Source organism: Leuciscus leuciscus (assembly GCF_965113295.1).
Source record: "Leuciscus leuciscus genome assembly, chromosome: 20".
In the NCBI taxonomy this organism is placed as follows: domain Eukaryota; kingdom Metazoa; phylum Chordata; class Actinopteri; order Cypriniformes; family Leuciscidae; genus Leuciscus; species Leuciscus leuciscus.
Window position 1 is genome coordinate 32782778 of NC_138744.1, and position 24221 is coordinate 32806998.

Genomic DNA, 24221 nt, shown 5'->3' on the forward strand with positions numbered 1-24221 from the left:
CAGTGGTCGTATTTCTCTCTCCAGCTCCTTTTCATTCACTCTCTCCTCTCTTTCAAATGGTCTTTCTTGGATTTGAAATTAAACTTTGCCATGCAAAACTGCTCAAAGTCAAAGGTTACAAAGTCTTTGAGATTACTGTTCGCTAGAAGAGCATGGCTTAAAGATTTGTATTAGACTTCCCACTATTTGCATCGCATAATGAGTTATTATTATGCATTATGAGTGGACTCCCCACTTTTTTACTCTACTCAAGATGTATCTTGAATTGTTTAGTTTTTTTTGCTTCGCTTGTTTTAAGCATAAAACTGAGTATTTAGTGAGGTTGTTATGGTTAGTTATGGTTTCTCTGAAAAACAAGACAAAATATCCCAAAAGTCTTCCAAGCCATGAAAAAAAACAACAACAACAATCTCTAGGATGAAATCACAAAAATGCAAACTTAAATGAAAGGGGTGGTATAATGCCCTTTTCACAAGATGTAAAATAAGTCTTTGATGTCCCCAGAGTGTGTATGTGAAGTTTTAGCTCAAAATACCCCACAGATATTTTTATATAGCATGTTAAAATGTTCACTTTTTGAGGGTAAGCAAAAACGCACCGTTTGTTCCTTTAAATGCAAATGAGCTGCTGCTCCCGGCACAGGGGGCGGAGCTTCAAGAGCTCAGGTCCTTTTACCTCACACAGACATGCACTGAAAATGTCAAAAACTTTTAGCCTTTTATGTTCAAACCAGATTTAGACAATGATGGAGAGACTCAAGAAGAAGTGACAACACGTAGACAACATTTCTGATTGGTTTGTTGGTGAATTTGTGTAGCTTATGTGTAGTTATCTTCTAGTCATTGATTAGCATATTCTGTCTTGATAATCTATAAATCTTGTTCAGGGGGCGGGGTTTATGTAAATTCTAGGGTTGGTGATGTCACTAACTCGGGAGGAATGTTGTGTACTCCCTACCAGCCGTTTGTTGTAGTCCTTAAAAGGCAATTTCTTTAAAAGCAAATATCTCCCTTTGCTTTGAACTTTGAGTGTTGTAACTTTGCAGATGTTGTTTATGCTCAAACAGCAACATTACACACTAACTAAAGTTAGAAAAGTGAAATCACCCCTTTAAGAAAATAAAGTACTTGAAATTCAATAAAACAGATTTCATAAAACATTCCTGGTTGTGGTGGTAAAAGGTAACAGTGGCCACAAATACCCTGTAAATTGTAACGAGTGATGCATTTAAATACGGAGGCAAATCCACTTAATTATCATACTGTGTAAGGAAAATGACTTACTCCCGAAATTGGCAATCTTATAACCACAGCAGCATTCTGGTGTCTCGCGTGTTTGCTATTTGCTATTTTTGACAAAAGTATTATTACAGCTAAAAAAGTATCAAGAGTTATGTTCTGCAACTTTAATGAAACGTACTCGGTTACCTAACGTAACCTCTGTTCTCTCTAGAGAGGGAACGAGTATTGCGTAAGTTTAGCTTACGCTACGGGTAAAGTCATCTTTTCTCGAGATATGAAGCAAAAAATTATCCTTAATTTTAATATCTTGTCAACGCAGTGCGGCAGCAAGCTGACCTAGAGCAGGCAATCTAGCGTGCTCATAGGCTGCTCTGCGGCAACTGCAGCAGCCTATCACTGAGCCCTTGGCGTGACGTCACGTCCAATGAGCGCGAGCAGCGCGCCTACGCGTCACGGCCCGAGGCGGGGCGTGGCAGAGGGTATAAATACGGGCTGAGAGGCTGCTTTCACTGGTTTTTGTCGCAGAAGCGAGTGAGCTCGTGGCGCGAGCACGGCGGGTTACGCAATACTCGTTCCCTCTCTAGAGAGAACAGAGGTTACGTTAGGTAACCGAGTACGTTCTCTTACGAGAGGTTCTCTCGTATTGCGTAAGTTTAGCTTACGCTACGGGAACTCCCTTGTCAACGCCGTGCGCGCCCGGCATCCACTGAATGAGTCCCAGGGAAGCCCGGGGAACACGAGAGTGTGAGCCAGGCGGCCAATGATATGGCTAGCGCAAGTACATAAGCACATAGTAGGGGGAACAGAACGGCGCGGCCGGTCTGACTAACCAACCCTTATATTGTACAGCTCAACCAGGAGGGCTAAATCAAACAGCAGTAGCCCGCGCACAGAAGTGGGCCGGCCTACGCGAGATTTAGACTGATAAAAGTTTAGCCTGCAGGGCGGGAACTTCTAGATTGTAAAATCTAACAAATGTAGACGGGGAGGCCCAGCCCGCCGCCGTACAAATGTCATGAATAGAAATTCCGCTAGTCCAAGCCCATGACGAGGCCATGCCTCTAGTAGAGTGGGCTCTGATGCCCAAAGAGCATTGCAGGTCTTTAGACGCATAAGCAGCTGCAATAGCGTCCACTATCCATCTGGACAGAGTGTGTTTCGAGGCGGCGAGACCCTTGGTGCGCCCACCAAACGAAACGAAAAGCTGCTCCGAGCGCCTCATGGCGGCGGAGCGCGTAATGTAATTTCTCAGCGCTCTGACAGGGCAAAGGAGATTACTGTCAACTTCGCTGCCGGTAGCCGGCAAAGCTGAGAGAGAAATGACCTGTGCTCTGAAGGGTGTGCCCAACACCTTGGGGACATAACCGTGTCTCGGTTTGAGAATAACTTTAGAGTCATTAGGTCCGAACTCGAGACATGCCGCGTTAACTGATAACGCATGCAGGTCACCCACACGTTTGACTGAAGACAGGGCTATCAGAAAAACGGTTTTGAGCGTGAGGTATTTCATATCCACAGTTTCCATGGGTTCAAAGGGATGCGCTTTCATGGCCTCTAAGACCAGGGAAAGATCCCAAATAGGAACCGAGGGGGGTCGCGGGGGGTTCATCCTCCTAGCTCCTCTAAGGAAGCGGATAATGAGCTCATTCCTCCCTAATGCGCGGCCCAGCGCCGAGTCGGAAAAAGCTGATATGGCCGCAACATATACTTTGAGCGTGGAGGGGGACCTGCCCATGTCCAACAGCTCTTGGAGGAAACAAAGCACACGCGACACCTCACATGTTTGTGGATCCAGCCCTTGGGCGGTGCACCATTTATTAAACACAGACCATTTAGATGTGTAGAGCCGTCTCGTAGAGGGAGCTCTAGACTGTGTGATCGTGTTCACAACCCCTATTGGCAAGTCAACGGGTATCCGTTGACTATCCAAACATGCAGAGACCAGCGCTCTGGATGAGGATGCCAGATCGAGCCGCGGGCTTGAGAGAGAAGGTCTCTTCTCACCGGTATCGGCCAGGGGGGTGTGTCCGCCAGCCGTATTAGATCTGGGAACCACGTCTGATTCTCCCAATACGGGGCTATGAGGAGCACCGTGTGGCGCGCTTCCCTGATTCTCCCGATGACTTGTGGCAGCAGAGAGACAGGGGGAAAAGCGTAAAGCGGGCCGCTGGGCCAGGTTTGGGCCAGCGCGTCCTCGCTCTTGGAAAAGAACCGTGGGCAGTGCGCGTTGTCTTTTGACGCAAAGAGGTCGACTTCCGCTCTGCCGAAACGGCGCCACAGCGACTGGACTGTTTGGGGATGCAAAGACCACTCCCCCAGGGGAACATTGTCCCTGGACAGTCTGTCTGGACCCTCGTTCAGGAGACCCGGCACATGCGCGGCTCTCAGCGAGCGCAGTGAGTGCTGAGCCCATACAAGGAGGCGTTCCGCCAGGGCGCAGAGAGTTTTGGATCTGACACCGCCCTGACGGTTCACATAGGCTACCACTGACATGTTGTCCGTGCGGACTAGTACATGGTGGCCCTGTAGGTATGGGAGGAAGTGCTTGAGCGCTTTCTCGACCGCCAGCATCTCTAGACAGTTTATATGAAGGTGACTCTCCTGGTCTGACCAAGGGCCATAGACCGGTCTGCCCTCTAATAGCGCTCCCCAACCTAGGTTGGACGCATCTGTCGAGACAACTTTCCGGTGCGAGACAACTCCCATCGTCACTCCCGTACGATACCATTCGGCTGCTAGCCAGGGCTGCAGGGCTGAAACACAGCCATGATTCACTCTGACTCGTAAGCGGCCGGCCGTCCAGGCTCGGTGAGGCACTCGCGCTTTCAGCCAGCGTTGAAGCGGGCGCATGCGCAGTAAGCCCAGCTGGAGCACTGCTGCAGCTGAGGCCATATGCCCCAGGACTCGCTGGAATGTCCTCAGCGGAACCTGACTGCCCGTCTGGAAAGACGCGGCGAGATGTCGAATGCGGCGCGCGCGCTGCTCTGACAATCTGGCCGTCATAGCCACCGAGTCCAGTTCTATTCCGAGAAAGGAAGTCGACTGGCGGGGCAGTAATGAGCTCTTGGTCCAGTTGACCGAGAGACCCAAGCATTCCAGATGGCTGAGAAGCGCTGTTCTGTGAGACAAAAGCTCTGCCTCTGACTGCGCGAGGACTAGCCAGTCGTCCAGATAATTCAGTATCCGCATTCCTTGTCTCCTCAGGGGAGAGAGAGCCGCGTCCATGCACTTCGTAAATGTACGGGGTGCTAAAGATAGACCGAACGGCAGGACGGTGTACTGATATACCCGACCGTCGAAGGCGAATCTCAAGAATGGCCTGTGACGGGGTATTATCTGAATCTGAAAATATGCGTCCTTTAGATCGAGAGAGATGAACCAGTCTCCCGGGCGAATTTGCGCGAGGATTTGTCTGGTTGTGATCATTTTGAACGGCCGTCTCATGAGAGCTTTGTTCAAATGTCTCAGATCTAAAATAGGTCTCAGCGCTCCGTCCTTCTTGGGTACGAGGAAATAACGGCTGTAAAAGCCCGACTCGCTCTGAGAAGGATGCACCTGTTCTATAGCCCCTTTGTGCAGCAGCTTTGCTATTTCTGCCTGAAGCAGATGCGCTACTTCTGTATTCACTCTCGTCTCTGTCCGTGCTAGAAAGCGCGGGGGACGGCGAGCGAATTGAAGCGAATAGCCGTGCATTATAGTATTCAGCACCCATTCTGACACGCCCTGGATAGCTTGCCATGCTTTCGCACACATAGCTAGGGGTCGAATGATCTCTGGGTTCGGATCGCCGCGCTGGGCGGGATGGGGAACCTCTATCAGAGAGGACGGGGCGGCGCGCGCGCTGCCGGTGCTCGAATATGGGGGCTCGCGAACAATGGTGACTGGCTGTACAGCACATAACGGCTCGGTCACTGGGGACGGGGCACATTTTGATGCTAGAAACCCGTGGCGCGAGAGCGGCATGAGGTTTAACGTGTTTGATAGTAAGTGCGCGCGCTCGTGAGCGGGCACAGGGCTTACATATGCAACACGGCCAGTGTAAGGGAGCTTTAGAGGATCTGCGTCCCGGGATAACTGTGTGACAGAGCGGGCAGTGGGTAGGTGTGGGCTTGGAAGAGCGGGCACATTCTCTACCTTTAGCACTCGAGCGGCGCGTGCCCGCTTTATGAGAGTGCGCTCTGTGAGCGTTACCGGGGAGATCGTGTTTGTGTGTAGTGGTGAGCACTGGGGCGTGGGCACAAAATCTACACTCATGACACCTTCGGCGTGAGCCGGAAAACCCGAAACCATACTCTTTATGAGATTTCTCTGGGTCGCCGTGAAAACGGCGTTTGTGTGCAGGCGAGAGAGTTGTATTACTGGCTCGTTGGCTGCGATGTAAGCTGCTGCAGTAGCCTTTTCTAAGGGGACTGGCAGAGCTGGGCGCTTTGATGGCGGTCCGGCCGCAGCGGGACTCAGCCATCTTTTCCTCCTTGCAGCCGCTAGGAGGACTTCGCGGGCTCAGGCTTGAGCGTCACCTTGGGCCGGGGTCCCCGGGGGGGGAGGCGGTTTGTGACGGCTGGTTGAGCGCGACCTAGGGCGGCCGCCCTGTCGTCGCTGCGAAGACGGAGGCTGGGCAGAGCGCTGAGAGGAGTTCCGTGCAGGAGGCTGCTGAGAGCGGCCTGCAGACGAACTCGAGCGGCGGGGCAGGAAGAGATTCATCGCCTGCGATGCCTTCTGCACCTCCGAGAAGCGATCGACGATCCCGGCGACCGCTGGGCCGAACAGGCCGGTGGGAGAGAGCGGTGCGTTGAGGAACACTGAACGCTCGGATTCGCTCATATCCGCCAACGTCAACCAAAGGTGCCTTTCGGTGACGGTGAGCGAGGCCATAGCTCTCCCGATGGCTTGTGCAGCGGACTTTGTGGCGCGAAGGGAGAGGTCCGTCGCGCTACGCAGGTCCGTGAGAACGGCGCGATCCGGGCCTTTCTCGTCCAGCTCTCGGAGGAGATCGGCTTGGAGGATCTGGAGCACAGCCATTGAATGCAGGGCGGAAGCAGCCTGGCCGGCGGCGGAGAAGGCGCGGCCGACGAGTGCTGATGTGGTCCTGCAGGCCTTGGACGGCAGGGCAGACTTTGAGCGCCATCTGGCGGATGGCGGGCAAAGGTGCGTTGCCACAGCATCTTCCACCGGGGGAATTTGAGTATATCCCTTCTCGGCGGCCCCGTCCACTTGGGAGAGGGTCGAGGAGACCGGTGAGCGGAGTCTAGCGGAGAATGGGGCGTTCCACGACTTAGAGAGCTCAGTGTGGAGCTCAGGCAGGAAGGGTGCTGACCTAGAGGCAGGCGCTGGGCGGCGGCTAGGCAGAAAACACCCGTCAAGTCGGTTAGGCGCGGGCGCCCTCGGTGGGGACCAGTCGAGTCCCAATTGTTCGACCGCTTTGGTGAGGAGGCGGAGCAGTTCCGCGTCGACACTGGCGCGGGACCGGCTAGACTCCTGTGCAGAGGAGGTGGAGCCAGACCACTCCTCGCTGTCCGAGGCCAGGATAGAGCAGCTGTCCGTTAAAACAGCGTCGTCCGCTTCATCCCCCGAGGCGACGGCAGTGCGGGCAAAGGCCGGCCGCTGCGCGTCGGGAAGGGGGGGAGGAGATGGAGATAGCGAGGCTCGCGGGAGGGGCTCCGGCGAGCGCTCAGCTGCTGCTGCGGGTTCCGGTGGCCTCTGAGAGCGGCGCTTCTTCTTGCGCGGCCCGGTGGAGGCAGACGGAGAGACAGCTGGAGCGTCGAACAAGGCGAGTCGAGCCCACAGGGTCGACATCGGCAGTTCTTCGCACATTTCACAGCCACCCGCCGCGAGGGCGAGGGCAGCGTGGTCCGGTCCCAGGCAGAGAGCGCAGATAACATGGCGGTCTCTGTCGCTGAGCGGAGCTTTACATGAGATACAATGCATAATAGAAAGGATATGTTTCGCCGGATAGCGAAGCAGGCAGGGATAACTGAAGGCGGCGAAGGCGGCCGGCTTCCTCAGGCAGAATCCTCGGCTTGCAAAGCGCTGGTTTCAACGGCGGCTTCCTCAAAGATCAGCGATGCGAAGAGCTTCGCTGAAGAGACAAAAATCAGTGAAAGCAGCCTCTCAGCCCGTATTTATACCCTCTGCCACGCCCCGCCTCGGGCCGTGACGCGTAGGCGCGCTGCTCGCGCTCATTGGACGTGACGTCACGCCAAGGGCTCAGTGATAGGCTGCTGCAGTTGCCGCAGAGCAGCCTATGAGCACGCTAGATTGCCTGCTCTAGGTCAGCTTGCTGCCGCACTGCGTTGACAAGATATTAAAATTAAGGATAATTTTTTGCTTCATATCTCGAGAAAAGATGACTTTACCCGTAGCGTAAGCTAAACTTACGCAATACGAGAGAACCTCTCGTAAGAGAACCACCGTCAACAGAGGCATTGTGTTTTTGTTCATAGTTAAATCACACTAAATTACAGACAAATGTAACATGTCCAAACCTGACTGTTAGTGCATTTATTTCAACATTGCTCATAGCTACTTAAAGGCAGAAACCAGTGTTGCTGGAAATGTAAAGATGAGGAGATCTTTGCCATGTTTAAGCAATGAAGTCCTGAGAAGTTGCTACTGAGCTCACCTGACATGATGTAAGATCGGCAATCCGACGGGAAGGACAAAAGAGAGTCCACGATGTCTGACCTTCTCTGGAGGAGCAAGGAGATCATCTCAAACCCCTGAGGACCAAGAAACTCAAACAGCTGAGAGAGAGAGAGAGAGAGAGAGAGAGAGAGAAGGAAAAGGAGCGAGAAAAAGATGAGTTTAGAAACAAAGAAAGGGGATACATTCTTTTTATTAATTCTGGATAAACTGAGAATCCCAATTTTGTTTTTTGTTTCAAATATTCTCCCATGATTCCAGACAGACAACTTAACAAAAACATGTAATTTACTAGAGGTTCTGAAAAAAATATTAATTGCTGCAGTCTAATTTAAAATGATCAATTTGAATTAATTATCTGAAAGGAGAAAAAAAAAACAGGTTGAGTGAATGATTCAATGACTCGATCATAATTACTTCACTTGTTTCTTTGCTGGATGAATCAGCATTTTTGAATGAATCTCTTGAATGAATGATTCTATGACATACACATTTTTTAAAAAGACGCTTCTCTATGGATGAAATCACAACAATGCAAACTTAAATTAAAGGGGTGGTATAATGCCCTTTTCACAAGATGTAAAATAAGTCTCTGATGTCCCCAGAGTGTGTATGTGAAGTTTTAGCTCAAAATACCCCACAGATATTTTTATATAGCATGTTAAAGTTGTCACTTTTTGAGGGTGAGCAAAAACGCACTGTTTTTGTGTCTGTCCCTTTAAATGCAAATGAGCTGCTGCTCCCGGCACAGGGGGCAGAGCTTCAACAACTTGTGTCATTTTACCTCACACAGACATGCACTGAAAATTCCAAAAACTTTTAGCCTTTTATGTTCAAACCGGAGTCAATGATGGAGAGACTCATGAAGAAGTGACAACATGTAGAAGCAACAGGACATTTCTGAATGGATAGCTGCATACCTGTCAACATTTGGTTTTCAAAATCCAAGATTTGTGCGGGGACCGTTCGGCGCGACGGGGGGGGGGGGGGGGGGGGGGGGTTATAGAATAGCAAGAGGTAGGTTACAACTGTACTTCGGGTTCTTTGCGGTGACACCGCCTTCACCTGCCATGTCTATCGGCTCGCTTTCGGGTTAAACTTTCCGCGACTGCGCAACTGGGCTATATATAGGTTGCCAGGTTGAGGTGAGAAACGGGTTGAAATTGTATGGTGTGTGGATTGTGTGAATATAATGCATTTAATACAAGATCTGGCAACTGGTCAACATTAGACAAACAAACATATTGGTCCGATTATTCATAAAGGAGTTTGGGCCATGCAAATTACGGGAGTTTCCCGGGAGAAATAACAAACCGGGAGGGGTCCGGGAGATAGGTCTAAAAAACGGGAGAAACCCGGGAAAAACGGGAGTGTTGACAGGTATGGTTAGTTGGTGAATTATGTAGCTGATGTGTAGTTATCTTCTAGTCATTGATTAGCATATTCTGTCATGATAATCTATAAATCGTGTTCCGGGGGCGGGGTTTATGTAAATTCTAGGGTTGGTATGTCACTAACCCGGGAGGAATGTCGTGTAGTCCCTACCAGCCGTTTGTTGTAGTCCTTAAAAAGCAATTTCTGTAAAATAAAATATTGCCCTTTGCTTTGAACTTTGAGGGTCGTAACTTTGCAGATGTTGTTTATGCTCAAACAGCAACATTACACACTAACTAAAGTTAGAAAAGTGAAATCATAATCAACCACCCCTTTAAAATTACATAGTGGCAGAGGGAACCAAATGAGGAATTATTATTATATTACATAGCAAAGTAAAAATGTAATTAAATGTTTTTTTTATCACATTGCAAAGTGTGAAGGAAGCATTGTTCCACTTTAAAATGTCACTGTGAAAATGGTGTAAAAACGCCTTAATTTTACTGCATGATCCTTCATTTAACTGACTTTAGGTGAAAGACACTTTACTCAACACATCTCGTGTAATCGAAAATCACTACCATTCCCAAAATGATGTCAACCGCCAACTAACAATAAATCGATATGGATAAACTGACTGATATGACTGTAAAGTCTTTTCAGCAGATCTTTTGTGCAGACAGCACTCAGCAGGGAGGCTAGACAAAAGCTGTAAACATGCTAAAGAATAAGGAAGCAGGCGACTAATATGCACTTCTATGCTGAAAGAGCAAAGCCTTTTCATTCTGGTAGATACACACTCTCCAGAGACTATTTCAAACAACTTCCCAAGCTTGTTTGTCATTGTGTGTGTGTGTGTGTGTGTGTGTGGTTTACAGTTTTACATTCCCCAGCAGTCTTTTCCTTTAAAAGCAGTTATATTGTTATTTTTCTCATTGTATTTTTTTCTACCATCATAGAAAATGTTCTTTGGAAATGTCTTGAGTTTTCATGAAAGTCACCCAGTCATGAACAAAGTCACATTTCCAACTACCGGTAAATGCTTTTGCTTAAAGAAAATTAAGCCTATTTTTTGGCACTCATTAAGGTTTTTGCAGAGTGACAGCATTTTCTCGAATATTAAAGTGCATTTGTCAAGCTAAACGGTACATCATGATAGTATTTGAATCGTAATTTAAATGTTGTGATTTAAATTGCCTGGAAACAATGATTTTCATTATTGAGAGGACAGTGATTAGAATGCTTAAATGTCATTAAAATATTTCTAAAGGCATAAAATATAAATGTTTATGAAGCTGAATATTACACAAAAAATTGCTTCATATTTTATAAAAATGTTATATATACAGTACCAGTCAAAAGTTTGGAAACGTTACAATTTATATTTTTGAAAGAAGTCTCTTCTGCTCAAGGCTGCATTTATTTCCTTAAAAATACAGTAAATCAGTCATATTGTGAAATCATATTACAATTTAAAATAACAGTTTTTGTTATTTCTGTTATCAAAACTGAATTTTCAGCATCATTATTCCAGTCTTCAGAGTCACATGATCCTTCAGAAATCATTCTAATATGATGATTTGATGCTCTAGAGAAAAAAAATCTGCTTATTATCAATATCAGTGTTGAAAACAGTTGTGCTGTCTTGTATATCATTTTTGTGATTATGGTTATGTAAATCCATGCACTCTCAATCTCACTCTCAATCTCTTAAATACATACTCTGGGTCTTATATTATCTGCGCACTGAATTACATAATGCTGTCAAGCAAATCCCAGTCCCTTTAAATTCTCTAAAGCAATTAAGATAATAAAGATGTATACATCCATATTTAAAAATGTGAATGTTGGCATCACAAACAATCCTAAAATCATCCTAATATAACTAGTTATCTGATATAAGTTCTCAGCTGTGATGTTTTTAAGCGACCTTATCAAAGTGCAATTTTCTCCTGGAAAAGCTATTCTAAATTGCCTTTAAATTAGCTTCATCTAATCTCTCCTACTTTACATCGCTTTAAATATATTTGCTTTAACAGCAAATGTCATGATGATGAAGTTTAAATGTGAAATATTAAAAGCTGCTCTTCACACGGTGCCTGTCAGGTTTAATGGCAGTGAATGGACAGCCTTTTAACTTTGCTGTTGTTGACTTTGGAGTGACGCGTGCAGAGAATAGAGGAGAAACCGGCACAAAAAGGCCATCCCACATCTAAAGGTGCCAGTGGGATAGCCGGCGTCCAAATGTCAACTACGTGAGGAACATCCGAACAGGGTGTAACTCGGGTACTATAGTGCTCAGTGTTGGCAAGGGGAGTCACCCCTATCATGGAAGATTACACCTCGAAACTGTAAACTACTGCATTCTGTGCCTACGACTTTATAAAACCACTTTAGCCGCCTTTCCACTGCACTCGACAAACAACAGCCATGGACCGGAAGATTCGGGACCCATTTGAGCTTCGGATGCATTGAATTTTTTTCAACTTTATTTTATACACTGTAAACCCTAACGCTCAAAATAGTTAATTGGTTTGAGTAGGACAAACTTAAATTAAACTTATTAGTTCAGTCAAATTAACTTTTATGAGTATTTAGCACTTTCTTTTTCTTTCAAGGTCACATAACTGATATATTTTAAGTAAACTGAACTGTTTCATTGTTTTGAGTTTTATGAAATTATTTCTTTTAATTTAGACGAGCTTAAGTTTAGCTGAAACGGCTGGGATGTCTATTTCCCAGCATGATTTGCCGATGGCACTCGGAAGGGAGAGTAAATGCTAAAATTAAGTGTAATACAATGTTGTTGTTTTGTGCAAGATTAATGTGAAGTGGGAGATTTAGTAGTGATTAATGTTTTGTTATGCTAATTTAGAAGAATTTCTGTTAATGCTGGTTTTAGGATAGTTACCATCATGGTGACAAGTGGTGCATGCGGCTCGATTTGAGAGCAAATAAAACCTTTATATTGCTGCACTCATGCAGCAAGTGCTACTGTATAACATACTATTGTTAACATGTTAGGAAATTAGTATGTTAGCAAACTAGCTTGTTAAAGCTAGCTAAGTTTACACTAATAAAAGTGTTCACATTGAGATTACATGAAAGTCTTAAGTTAAATGTATGAATTAGTGTCCTCAAACATTTCAAGTTAAGAACAATTCAAATGTACAAGTACAAAGTAAAAATCTGCCAGTTCTGCTTGCTTAAACTTTGAATTTCTTAACTTAAAAAATTTGAGGCACTTTTTTGAGTTTTGCCAACTTATTCAGGTTTACAGTGTATATTTATTTTTATTTGTATATAAAGTATGCGACCGGATGTGATGTATTCTAATCAAAACTAAGAGCGAAGCTAGAATTACCAATATTATAACACTTTAACGTTATTCTGTAAACACTATTTCTGTAAAAAGCTGTTTATTAATAATTATGACAGAAAAAAAATATTTTATAATTGTTAAGTGAATATTTATGTTGATTAAAATCTGTGTTTTTATTTTAGATGTATTGAGGGTCATTTGTTTTGTGTGGATATATTCAAACATGCATTGCATTCATTAAAATGATTAATTTGACCATGGTGAATAAGCCGAGGTAACGGTTGCTTCACGACTAATTTCAAAGTTGACACTTTTGTTGTCAAAAGTATCAGTACTTTGGTACCAAGTTGATGCTTACATTTTAATAACGTAACAGTCTCAGCCTTTCAGCAGTAGCAGTTGTACTTGCTGACTTTATATATGTGTGTGATTGCTCTGTGAAGAACGTCAAAGGTTTCTATTTACAGTGTGTTTACGCAGCGTTGAGCATTGTAGCCAATCACAGACATGTTTGTTGAGCATGTGAACACAACGGCCAATCAGAACCATTCAGAATCTGCTCAATTCGAGTTTTGCTCAGCACGATCACAAATCATTTAGGGGCTGTTTACACCTGGCCATTTCATGCGTTTTCTCAGATCGGATAGCTATCTGATTTATCAAAACGATTCCATTTACACCTGATCACATAAATGTGTTTTTGCGAAACGGATTTAAAACCGATCTTCAATTCCCGCGTTATATGCAGATTTAATGGAGTGCACGTCACCGAAAGCAACAGATATGAGCTGCATTTTATAGATCATCAGCTAAAATGTCCAAATCAAAGACCACAATAAGAGAGAGCGGCAACAGCCCTGGTAAGATCATTTCATTTCTTTACTTTTAATGATGATGATGATTGTGTGTTAAGCGTCAGTGACTTACTTTCACTTTGATATGCTATAGTTTGCACGTTGGCTTAATGAATAGATGCTCAGCTTCTCATCTGAGGTGATGCGTGTTGCAGTAGCGTCGTCATATCTGGCTATAACATTACATATAGCCTGGCCCTATAACACGCTCTCACACGTTTTTTTTTTGTTGCATTTTTGGAGGGAGTACAATTTACATATGTGGTTTCAACAACCATATGCATTTACACTTGTCCAGTTTCGTCTGGAATGCGTCTCAGATCTCCTCCTGAAGTGGTTTGAGCGATCGGATTCAAATCCGTCTCAAATGCGTTTCGGAGGGCATTTACACCTGGTCTTTTCACGATCGGATAGCTATCCGATCTGAGAAAACGCATGAAGTGGCCAGGTGTAAACAGCCCCTTAAAGTATAAAGACGATGTAAATAAGAGATTCAGTGTGCACTGCAGTTTAGAGTTTTTTTTATTTTTTATTATAAAGGGTTTTCACTCAGTTCAGTGAGTTTTAAGTGATATCAGCTTCATTGATTATAGGGCGGCACACTCTCATAATTTCGTTTTATTTTTCATACTGCAGTTTCGGGAGTGACAAACGGATTGACAGTTTTAATTGAAATTGTGATATTCAACAACGGATGAGTCAAAAAAGAATCTGGTATGTCAAAACAGATCTGTGCATTCTGGAGTGTGTGTGCAATAGACTTCTTTGTTTTTCATTTTATTACTAAGTTTTAATTAGATTTTTTTTAATGCAGTGTTTATTTAACTAACCAATACTTTATTATGCCCTTTTACGAAGCCTTGGTTTTGCTTTTGTGGTGTACTAGAATATGTTTTCATGCTTGATTGTTGTTATTTTTTGTATTGTTTTACATTATTACACCTCCTCTCTCCCCAATCTGGTTAAACGCGTCATTTTCGATGACTGGGTGATCTCCTGTTTGCTAAACCGATCTACAAGTGGGCTTTATTCACAGTGGATGCACTCTAGGGTCACAAACAAGCAGTTGCGATTGATATAATTAATTAATGTGTAGATGGTCTTGCAAATAGGAACTTTACTGCTGAGGCATAAGGTTACAACGTAACGTGATCCATTTTCCTTTGTGAACAGTTCTTTATCAGTCCTCTGATCTTTGCAGTGGCGGCTCGTCAGGGGAAGCTCAGCCGACACAAGATTTGGAGGTGGAAAATGGGAGAAGAACAATTTAATGTTTATAAAATTCCTAGTTATTCATTTAATGCATCAGAAGGTTGTATTTATTGTATGTAATATCACTATTTTAACACCGTAAATTATTACCGCTGCTTTTTTCCCATGAACAGATGTAATTACAACTAGTGATGCAAAATTCTGGGTCAAAACCGAAACTTCAGGATGGCCGAAAATATCAAATATGAATATGATATTTAGCTAAATGCTCTTCTCTAGAGTTATTTTTTCTGTTTTATTGAAGTCTTTCACCAGTTGAAACTCTGATTGAGCGATTACACGAGACAGGATTCATTTCAGTTTTATCTTTCAACATTCCTCCCGGTGTTCATCCATGTTTATTTCATGCTGTAATAAAAAAAAAATTGAGAGCCGTATCGGCAAGGTCAATTTATCGGCAGATGTTTCGCTTTTTTTATTAGCGCCATCAGCCAGTAGGTTTTTCTGTTTAGCTAATACGTGATTTCTGCTGATCATGTCCAAATGTGGACATTTATTTTGACCGAGAACGGCACCGCCAGAGTGCAGAAGCACAGGAGCTCTTCTTCTCTGTCTTTATTAGCTTACTGTCATTGTTAAACAGTTCCGTCTAACAAATTATTTGACAAAACCGTTAAACAATGTAAGTAAATGGTATATGAATGTATTATTGCTTTTGGCTTTTTTAATAATAGAAATGCTAACCTTCTTCGTCAGCATTCAGCATATTCCTATTTTTATTATTTAAACAAGTCTTTTAATATTTAATAAACAATTAATTCCAAGAAACCTGTCTACTTTGTGAGTGACAACATATGGACTGTAATTAAGAATAAGTGCAAACCAATATGTGACCCTGGATCACAAAACCAGACACAAGTCGCACGGGTATATTTGTGGCAATAGCCAACAATACATTGTATGGGTCAAAATTATAGATTTTTCAAAAATCATTACGATATTAAGTAAAGATCATGTTCCATGAAGATATTTAGTAAATTTCCTACCGTAAATATATAAAACATTTATTTTTGTGAGTGAATGCAGCACAACCGTGAACGTAAATGGACAACTTTAAAGGAGATTTTCTCAATGTTTCGATTTTTTTGTGCCCTCAGATTCCAGATTTTCAATAGGTGTATCTCGGCCAAATATTGCCCTATCCTAACAAACAATGATGTATTCATCTCAAATTCAATGTCAAATCTCAATAATTAACACATCTCAAAATGTACCCATGTGACTGGTTTTGTGGTCCAGGGTCACATATGTCCCCTCCCAACTTCTATTTTCAATCAGAAATATGTGATCTTCATACGGTATATGATGTACATGGAGATCCGATCAAACACTAGTAACCAATCATGTCATATATTTATTTACAAACATTTCTCACCTCGTTTTGTAGCTCGTCGTCACTCCTTGTGGAGGCAAGCATCTCAAAAAGCGAGGTGGAGAGCTCTTCGACACTGGACGAGACCATATTTCCATCGTTCAGGTATTTCTCCACCTCTTGTCTAAGGATGGAGCTGTCTGCGTTTCTCTGCTCCAGTTCTTCCGCTGAATAAGCATCATCTCTCTCAGCTCCAGTCCTCCGCTCACCCACATGATGATTTAGGAAGCTGTGAAAGTCCATGGCCTGATCCATATCAGTCCCCTCTGAACAGGGCATAGTGTCGTGAGCATCCAGCGCATACGTGTCAAATGAGAAAGCAATGTTTCGTCCAAAGACAGACCCACTGTTCACCGTCTTGAGAGAACTCTGTGTTTGGATGAAAGCATCCACCTGAGATTCTCCAATCTGGGCCACTAAACGACCCACCGCTGCACAACACAACTCGGCAGGAGACGCCGGAAAAGGTCCAAACATCTGTTTTATGGCCCTGGTTTCCTCATGACCGATCTGGTCTTTGTTGTGGAATGTTTTAAATAAGAAGACTCCAGCACTTTCAATGGTGTCCTGCCCAAAATCCGTACCAACTGCAAACATGTAAAAAGGAACACATTAATTTGATCATACACACAAAAACACATGCAAATATTCTGAATTAGCCTGCACTAAACACAGACAATAACCCTTATTTTTAACATTAGAGCAGACGTGGCCATTTGTGAATTGAAAGTGTCTGGCTTCTGGTCTCATCCGCTTCCAGTCATTTTTAGATGTACAAAACAAATGGTTACGCTGCTTGATATTGCAAACTGCAATTTCTTACCAACTTTCTGGAAGAAAAAAAAGGTGAGTGGTGCTTGGCTATGTATAACTTGTGGTGGTTCCTGGGGTATTGCTAGGTGGTTGCTTTATCCATATTACAGAAACCTCTTAATGCTAAACTCCTACCTTTATAATAACCATGCTGATTTCTGTTAGGATCTTGTGTAGGACAAAAGACAGCAAGTACCTGTAAAATACCTGTTCCCAAGATAATGCATGCCAAAACAAGCACCACTAATACATTCCATTCCTGCGTCCAAAATAAAATAATTTCCTACTAAATAGTATATGAAATGCAGTACGCCAAGAGTAGTATGTCCGAATACACAGTATTCGAAAAACAGTAAGCGAAAAGTCCCCGGATGGCTCACTAGTTCAGCCGAGATTCTTGAAGTGTGCATTCGATGGACACTTTCCTATCCCATGAGGCCACGGGAGAGGATTTATGAAGCGACGCAACTGACGCTAGTAGGTCACATGACAGTAACAACATGTCGGATGTAGTACGTCTGAATTTCTATTCATACTATATAGAACATACTTTTTAATGATTGCAAAGTAAATTGAAATTCAAATGCAGTGCCTACTTCGACAGTGCGTGATTTCAGACGCACAAGTCTTCTGAAACCACATGCTAGCTTTGTGTGGAACAGACAAAAGAGATTAATTACATTTAAGCCAAAATGTAAAAATATTAGCGGTTCAACGGATCACAAAACTCACGGTTCGGATCATACTACGTTTTTTGAGCCACGGATCGGAACATTTTACGGGGGGGGGGGGGGGGGGGGCTTTAAGTTTCCAACATTACACACTTCTTTTTCTTCGGTTAATTGAGTGCATCGATATTAATTGGAATTTTCTTCTCTTTTACAATTAAAAGAATCGGGATGCACCTTAGGTCTTGGTGAAGCTTGACAGAAGCCAGAGGAGGTGACAGAAAGGCCAAAGTTTTTCAAGAATTTCTATGGTACGTCACACTTACTTCTCAGAAGTGAGATTCAGGAAGAAAAGAGTTTCCATTGATTAGAGTGAACCAGTGGCCGATGAGAAGCCCTCCTCTTCACAGGGCTTTGTCTTATCTGATGACAAAAGACATTTGTTCCAACAGAAACTCAATCACACCGAAGAACCTTTTCCACTGTGACGTTTGAAAAGGGGGTTACGACTGCCATTCTGTCTGCTGTCCACTTCACCAAGCAAAGAGATCAAAAACAGAGAGAACATGGTTGTGGAATAGTCCTACAAGATCCTGGGAGTTCACGATTAAACATAGTGGCAGAGAAAGACCATCCGTGGTTATTTAACCACAGCAGAGTTACGAGGGACTTATCAAATTGGATTAAATTCATCAGGACAACTGAATGGCATTGAGGTGAAGTGTGGCCATATAATCATGAATCATTAGATGCTAAGTGAGTTGCTGACATGTGGAGAATGATCCTGACCTTAAGGTGGTTCAGTAACTACTATTAGTGCTGGATTTGATTAGTTCTTCATGGTATTAGGCAGAAAATGAACCACAGCAAAGTTGCTGCAAAAGGAAATCTATTTTGACAGACGGTTAACCTGAAGACATATGCTAAAACATCACTGAATTGAATATTGATATGGAGAGCTTCATAGGGTGCTTTATACATAATCCTCTGAAGATATTTTGTTTCATATTTTATAAATTATACCTCTATCTACTGGGTTGCACTTTATTTTAAGGTGTCATTGTTACAGTGTAATTATATGTTTAAGTACTGAGTAATATTAAGCAACTACATGTACTTACTATAGGGTTAGGGTAGGATTAGGGTTTGGTTGAGGGTCAGTTGCATGTAATTATGCATCATTTAATGTTATTACTATGGTAAATACATGTAACATATGTAACAAGGACACTGTAAAATAAAGTGTTACCCTATTGTTTTTTATATAATTAACACTCAGCCATAACCACTACGCCACAAAATGTGACGAAATGGAGGCAAAATTATCACTTAATCAATGAGATGATAATTGGCTGCCTATAAATTATATATATTTTTTTATATATTTTGTTTTTCACAACATGTGATGGCTGAGTAAAACAAAGGACTGTTGATGCCCATAGGCCCAGAAAAGTAAACATAAAAAAATTGATAAAGACTTCAGCATGCATAAATCAATGTTCAGGCTGTGAGCACAATGTCTATCAATACAATGTTGTGTTTTAGAAGAAACTGGATGTTATTATCTGACCTGGAGCAAGAGGTTTATTCAAGATGATTATTTAAAAATTAAAAATAAAAATCAATGAAATGATTCTGTTATATAAGGGGAATAAGACCAAAATACATTCAAGCCAATTGCTGCCAAAAGAGATGTAGACATCGGACAAAAATAGTGATTACTGATTCAAAGTGAAATTTTCAATGTTATTTCATTAGATCTTCACTATATGTTTGATGTCCAAGACACATTTTAAAGTAAAAATAACCCCAAATAATCTATTAACTTTCTTAGAAGTTAAATTATTATTCTAATACAATATGCAGAGCATCACACAGAATGTTGAAATTATATTATAATTTATTATAATAATTAAAATATTGGTAACACTTTATTTTACAGTGTCCTTGTTAAATGTAGTTTCTATAGTAATAACTATAAATTATGCATAATTACATGCAACTAACCCTAAACCAAACCTAATCCTAACAACCCTATAGTACATGTATGTTATTTTATTTACCTTTATTTTACCATGAAGTCTCATTGAGAGATTAAAATCTCTTTTACAAAAGAGACCTGTAAATATTATATACATTTTATATACATGTAAATATACCTGTAAATAATATTACTCAATGCTTAAATGTATAATTACACTGTAACAAGGACACATTAAAATAAAGTGTAACCAAAATATTATTCATAGAATAATGAGGAATAATAATAATTGAATTCTGATTCAATTCTGATTCAGAATTCTGAGAAATCTTGGAGTAACGTTTGATGACCAGCTGACCTTCACAGATCACATTTCAAAGACAGCTCGATCATGCAGGTTTGCACTGCACAACATCAGGAAGATCAGGCCTTTCCTAACTGAGCATGCAACACAACTTCTCGTCCAGGCCCTGGTCATTTCTAGGCTTGACTACTGCAATGCTCTTCTGGCCGGACTTCCATCATATGCAACCAAACCTCTACAAATGATTCAGAATGCTGCAGCTCGTCTTGTCTTCAACGAGCCCAAGAGGGCCCACGTCACTCCTCTGTTCACCTCTCTGCACTGGCTACCTCTCGCTGCTCGCATCAAGTTCAAGGCATTGACGCTTGCTTACAGAACTATCACAGGCTCAGCTCCCTCCTACTTTCACTCAATCCTACGGGTCTACATCCCTACCAGAAGCCTACGATCGGTCAAAGAGCGACGTCTCGTGGTTCCATCACAGAAAGCCACAAAATCACTTTCCAGAACATTCTCATTCACAGTTCCATGCTGGTGGAACGCTCTCCCCACCCTCATCCGGAATGCAGAATCCCTGACAACATTCAAAAGACAGCTGAAAACCAATCTCTTCCGTGAGCACTTAACCTTATTTAAAAAATTAAAAATAATAATAAAATAAAAAAATCCTTCCCCTTCCCTTTAAAACCTCACTTGTCGGGTTTATGCTACTCTGAATAATGCCTGAACTTTGTTTTTTGAGCACTACTTGCGTTGTTTTTGCCTCTTCATGATGACTCGCTTAATTTTGTCCTAATCTGTAAGTCGCTTTGGATAAAAGCGTCTGCTAAATGACTAAATGTAAATGTAAATGTAAATGTGATTGTCATCAGTGCAAAAATAGCTTTACATAGCAGCATAACAGCTTTATAAATATGACTGAATTAACCATGTCTGAAACGGTCATAAAATATTCAATATACTCACATTTGGCATTTTTTACTACCGTAAACAATCTAGAGTTAAACTACATCTACACAAGAAGCAACCGATTTGTCAGATCACAAAACTAAATAACTTCCATTACAATTAATGAAGCTCTCTGCAATAGGGGTGTGAACCTACATGTCATCATGTCATCGATTCAGTTCAATTCGATATCACGATGCACTGCATCCTCAATTTTCAATTTAACTTCACATGTATACAATTCTGTCAATAAATCCAAGCAGTCAGATATATGAACTGAACCTTTAATTTGACCTGCTCAAAGAAAACACGCATCTTGAACGTATCAAACAAAACTCAAGTCTGGGCACAGAAGACAACAGGAGCATTTCGAACACACAAAAGTAAATGCTACAAGTGATGGCTGCCATTGGTCCACGACACGAGACCGTAGCTCTGCCCGGCGCTAACAGCTCGGGGTGAAAACGGCTGACGTGGTTTCTCAAGTTAGTGGTATTAACCCCTGCATATTTTATTTGTGCGTGACATAATTTACACACAGCGTGTGTCTTCTCCAGGTCGTGCTTACCAGGCTGTTCATAAAAGCCGAAATGTGCCCAGATGTAGGCTTTTAAAGCTGCAGTCCGTAACTTTTAAATAAATTTGAGCATTACAAAAAAAAAATCAGGTTTTTAGCAGGTACATAACCAGCCAGTGTTCAAAACTCTCTGCTTGCCGTAGCTAGATTCAAACCGCTCAAAGGTTTGTAATAATGTTTTTAACTCCAGTGGTACTGGTGGATTTCCGCGGGAAATTCGAGCATGTCTTTGCGTCATTACGTCACATCTGTCCACATAAAGAAGAGTCTCGGCTAGTAGACTATGAGTGTGAGGATGTTGGAGGTGGAGATTTATAGCCTTTTCTCACAGCACTTGATATAATTACACTTATCAATTTGATGGAGGATCCAGAAAGGTTCAATCGACAATCACCAGTGACAACTGGAGATCCACCCGCTGTAAAATGCAAAAGACTTCGGACTTCGGAGTGGCTAAAGAAAAAAACAGACTGCAACCCTGACGGCCTGACAGCGATAATATCGGAAGGGCATTAAATGTAGTCACGCAATGCTGATGTCGTTAACATCAACAATTTGATAAAGTATAATTTGCACGATTTGAGGTGATATGATAAGCGATCGTTAGATTTAATCAGCGTGAGTTACTGCTATGCTTTTTTCCCCTTACACCGTGTCCTAACTACACGCGACGCGATAAAATTCCAGCGACAGGCAGTGTGTCTGTCCACACTAGACGCGACGCGACGCGACTGTGAGACGCCACAACGTCAATCAAAAATCACAGCCAATCAGAACAGCGTGTGGGCGGAGTCTCGCGGCAAGTGCACAGCACTAGAGAGTAAACTTGACGGCACTCGCAAGAAAATGGATAAGTAGCTACATAATCAAATTCACAAATTACTAAAACAATGTGTCAAATTATACATTTGTGTGTTCACAGCTTGAACGTTCATGTTTCCATTTGTTTAATTTCAAGATCTGAGGTGAATAATTTTTTTACAGCTACAAAGCTGGAGCACTAAATGATATTCAAAGTCACATTTCACGCTTTTAAAATTAAATAAAGCACATAAACAGTACCTGAGATTATCATTTCCACACTTTGTGTTTGATGTTCCAGCACAACGTCGCAGAAAAATAGAAACCGTTTCTAAATTAGAATCGTCGCGTGTTGCCGTCGCGCCTGGTTAGGACAAACACTCTGATTAACATGGAAAAGATACCTTTTATCGTGTGTCGCGGCGTCGCGTAGCGTGTAGTTAGGACATGGTGTAAGTTGGTCAGAACTAGTGGATGTTACTTGTTCAGATTACATTTTCTGGTGAAAATTCTTATGTTGGTCATACTTCCAAAAAGTAGTATCTGTGATTGCGAATGCCAGTATCCACACCACCGGCGCGGTGATTGACAGCCACACATTCTCCTCAAAACACTGGATTCGTCCGCGCTGTGCAGTGCCGAGGCACAACCCACGTAAAGTTGATAATTCCGCGAATAACTGCAATTGCAGATTTCGAACAGAGATGGCGACAAAGAGGAAAAACTACGGACTGCAGCTTTAAAGTAGTTGGAGTATTTTTAAATACTCACACTCGCGTCTCGCCTCCCTCTGCCATTGTATAGTAGCCAAATACCTACCGATTTGTTTGGCAGCTTGGAGGATGTTCTTCAGCTCGCGAGTGGCCGCTGGCTGATCTTTCTTCTCCAGATGTTGTGTGAAGAACTGAACAATCTTCTGCCATGTTAGACCGTCTCGGGCAAATATTTCCTGCCGTTTCAGGCGCTTGGTCTGCAAAAAGATTGACAAAGCTTAAATTCAAACAGTAAGGACATTTCAATGAACACCATTTATGTGTGTTCATTATAATAATGATATTCTGAATATTCATGATATATGTGCAATGACTGAGCTGGCTTTTTATTTTGCCATTAGGTGTCGTAAAGGCGGCATCATTTGATTAGTTCTGCAAGCACTTCTAACCAACTATGCAAGTGTTAATAAGACAGATGTAATAATATATGCAGTAATACATCTCTGATGCATTTGCATCATACTCAAAAATGTTCACAGAAGCATTTTTCATGTATGATGTTTGATGTACACTAACATTCAAAAGGTAAGATTTAAGATTCTTTAAGATCTTTTTGAAAGAAATCACCCAGGCTGCATTTATTAGATACAAAAAATAGCAGTACAACAGTAATACTGTGACATATTATTATAATTTTAAAACACTGTACTTTACTTCTTATAACTATTTTTATTTATTTTTTTAATCTAATGGACTTTGGTTGTTCATCCGATTTAAAAAGTCAGCAGCATTTAATACAAATGTTAACCATTTATTTGGGGTAAATAAAAAATATATATATTTGGGTACATTTTATATTATTAGAATCCACACTATGCCCTTTTTCAAAATCTTGATTATGTTTTTGGGTCTCTACAAGAACAGGTTTCCATGCTTGAATGTCGAATAAACACATTATTTCCCCATATTCTCCATTGTTTAATCTCCTCTCTTCCCTGTTTGTCAGTAACGCTCTGTTTAGTTCCTGTCTCTATGAAGCCCCTCCTTCCGAAAAGCACACTGTGCTCTGATTGGTCAGCTGGATCCGTGTGTTGTGATTGATCAACCGCTTCAAGCATTTTTCGGAAATGTCCCGCCCCTTTCCATAACCGCCAGTTTCAACACACTACTAACTCACTCAACCAGGCTCCGCCCCTTTATTCTGCGTATTAATTATTTAAATGAGGAACACTAGGTGCGTTTACGTAACGCATTGTATTCTAATTTACAATTGGCCCATCCCTATGTGAGACTAGTGAATTAAAAATGTAACTAATTGAGGGCCTGAAACTCTGTAAAACAT

General features: G+C 42.5%; 1 protein-coding gene across 2 annotated transcripts in view; it reads right to left on the minus strand.

Moving 5' to 3' along the window:
• The window catches only part of ascc3 (activating signal cointegrator 1 complex subunit 3), a 238871-nt gene that overhangs the window by 208687 nt on the left and 5963 nt on the right, over window positions 1-24221 (minus strand). For both annotated transcript variants that reach the window (XM_082150224.1, XM_082150225.1), the window contains exons 3-5: window positions 22986-23136; window positions 16078-16661; window positions 7861-7981 (exon numbers count right to left, since the gene is read on the minus strand). In XM_082150224.1, coding sequence (XP_082006350.1) covers window positions 7861-7981; window positions 16078-16661; window positions 22986-23136 — 856 coding nt within the window. The remainder of the gene's footprint in view (window positions 1-7860; window positions 7982-16077; window positions 16662-22985; window positions 23137-24221) is intronic.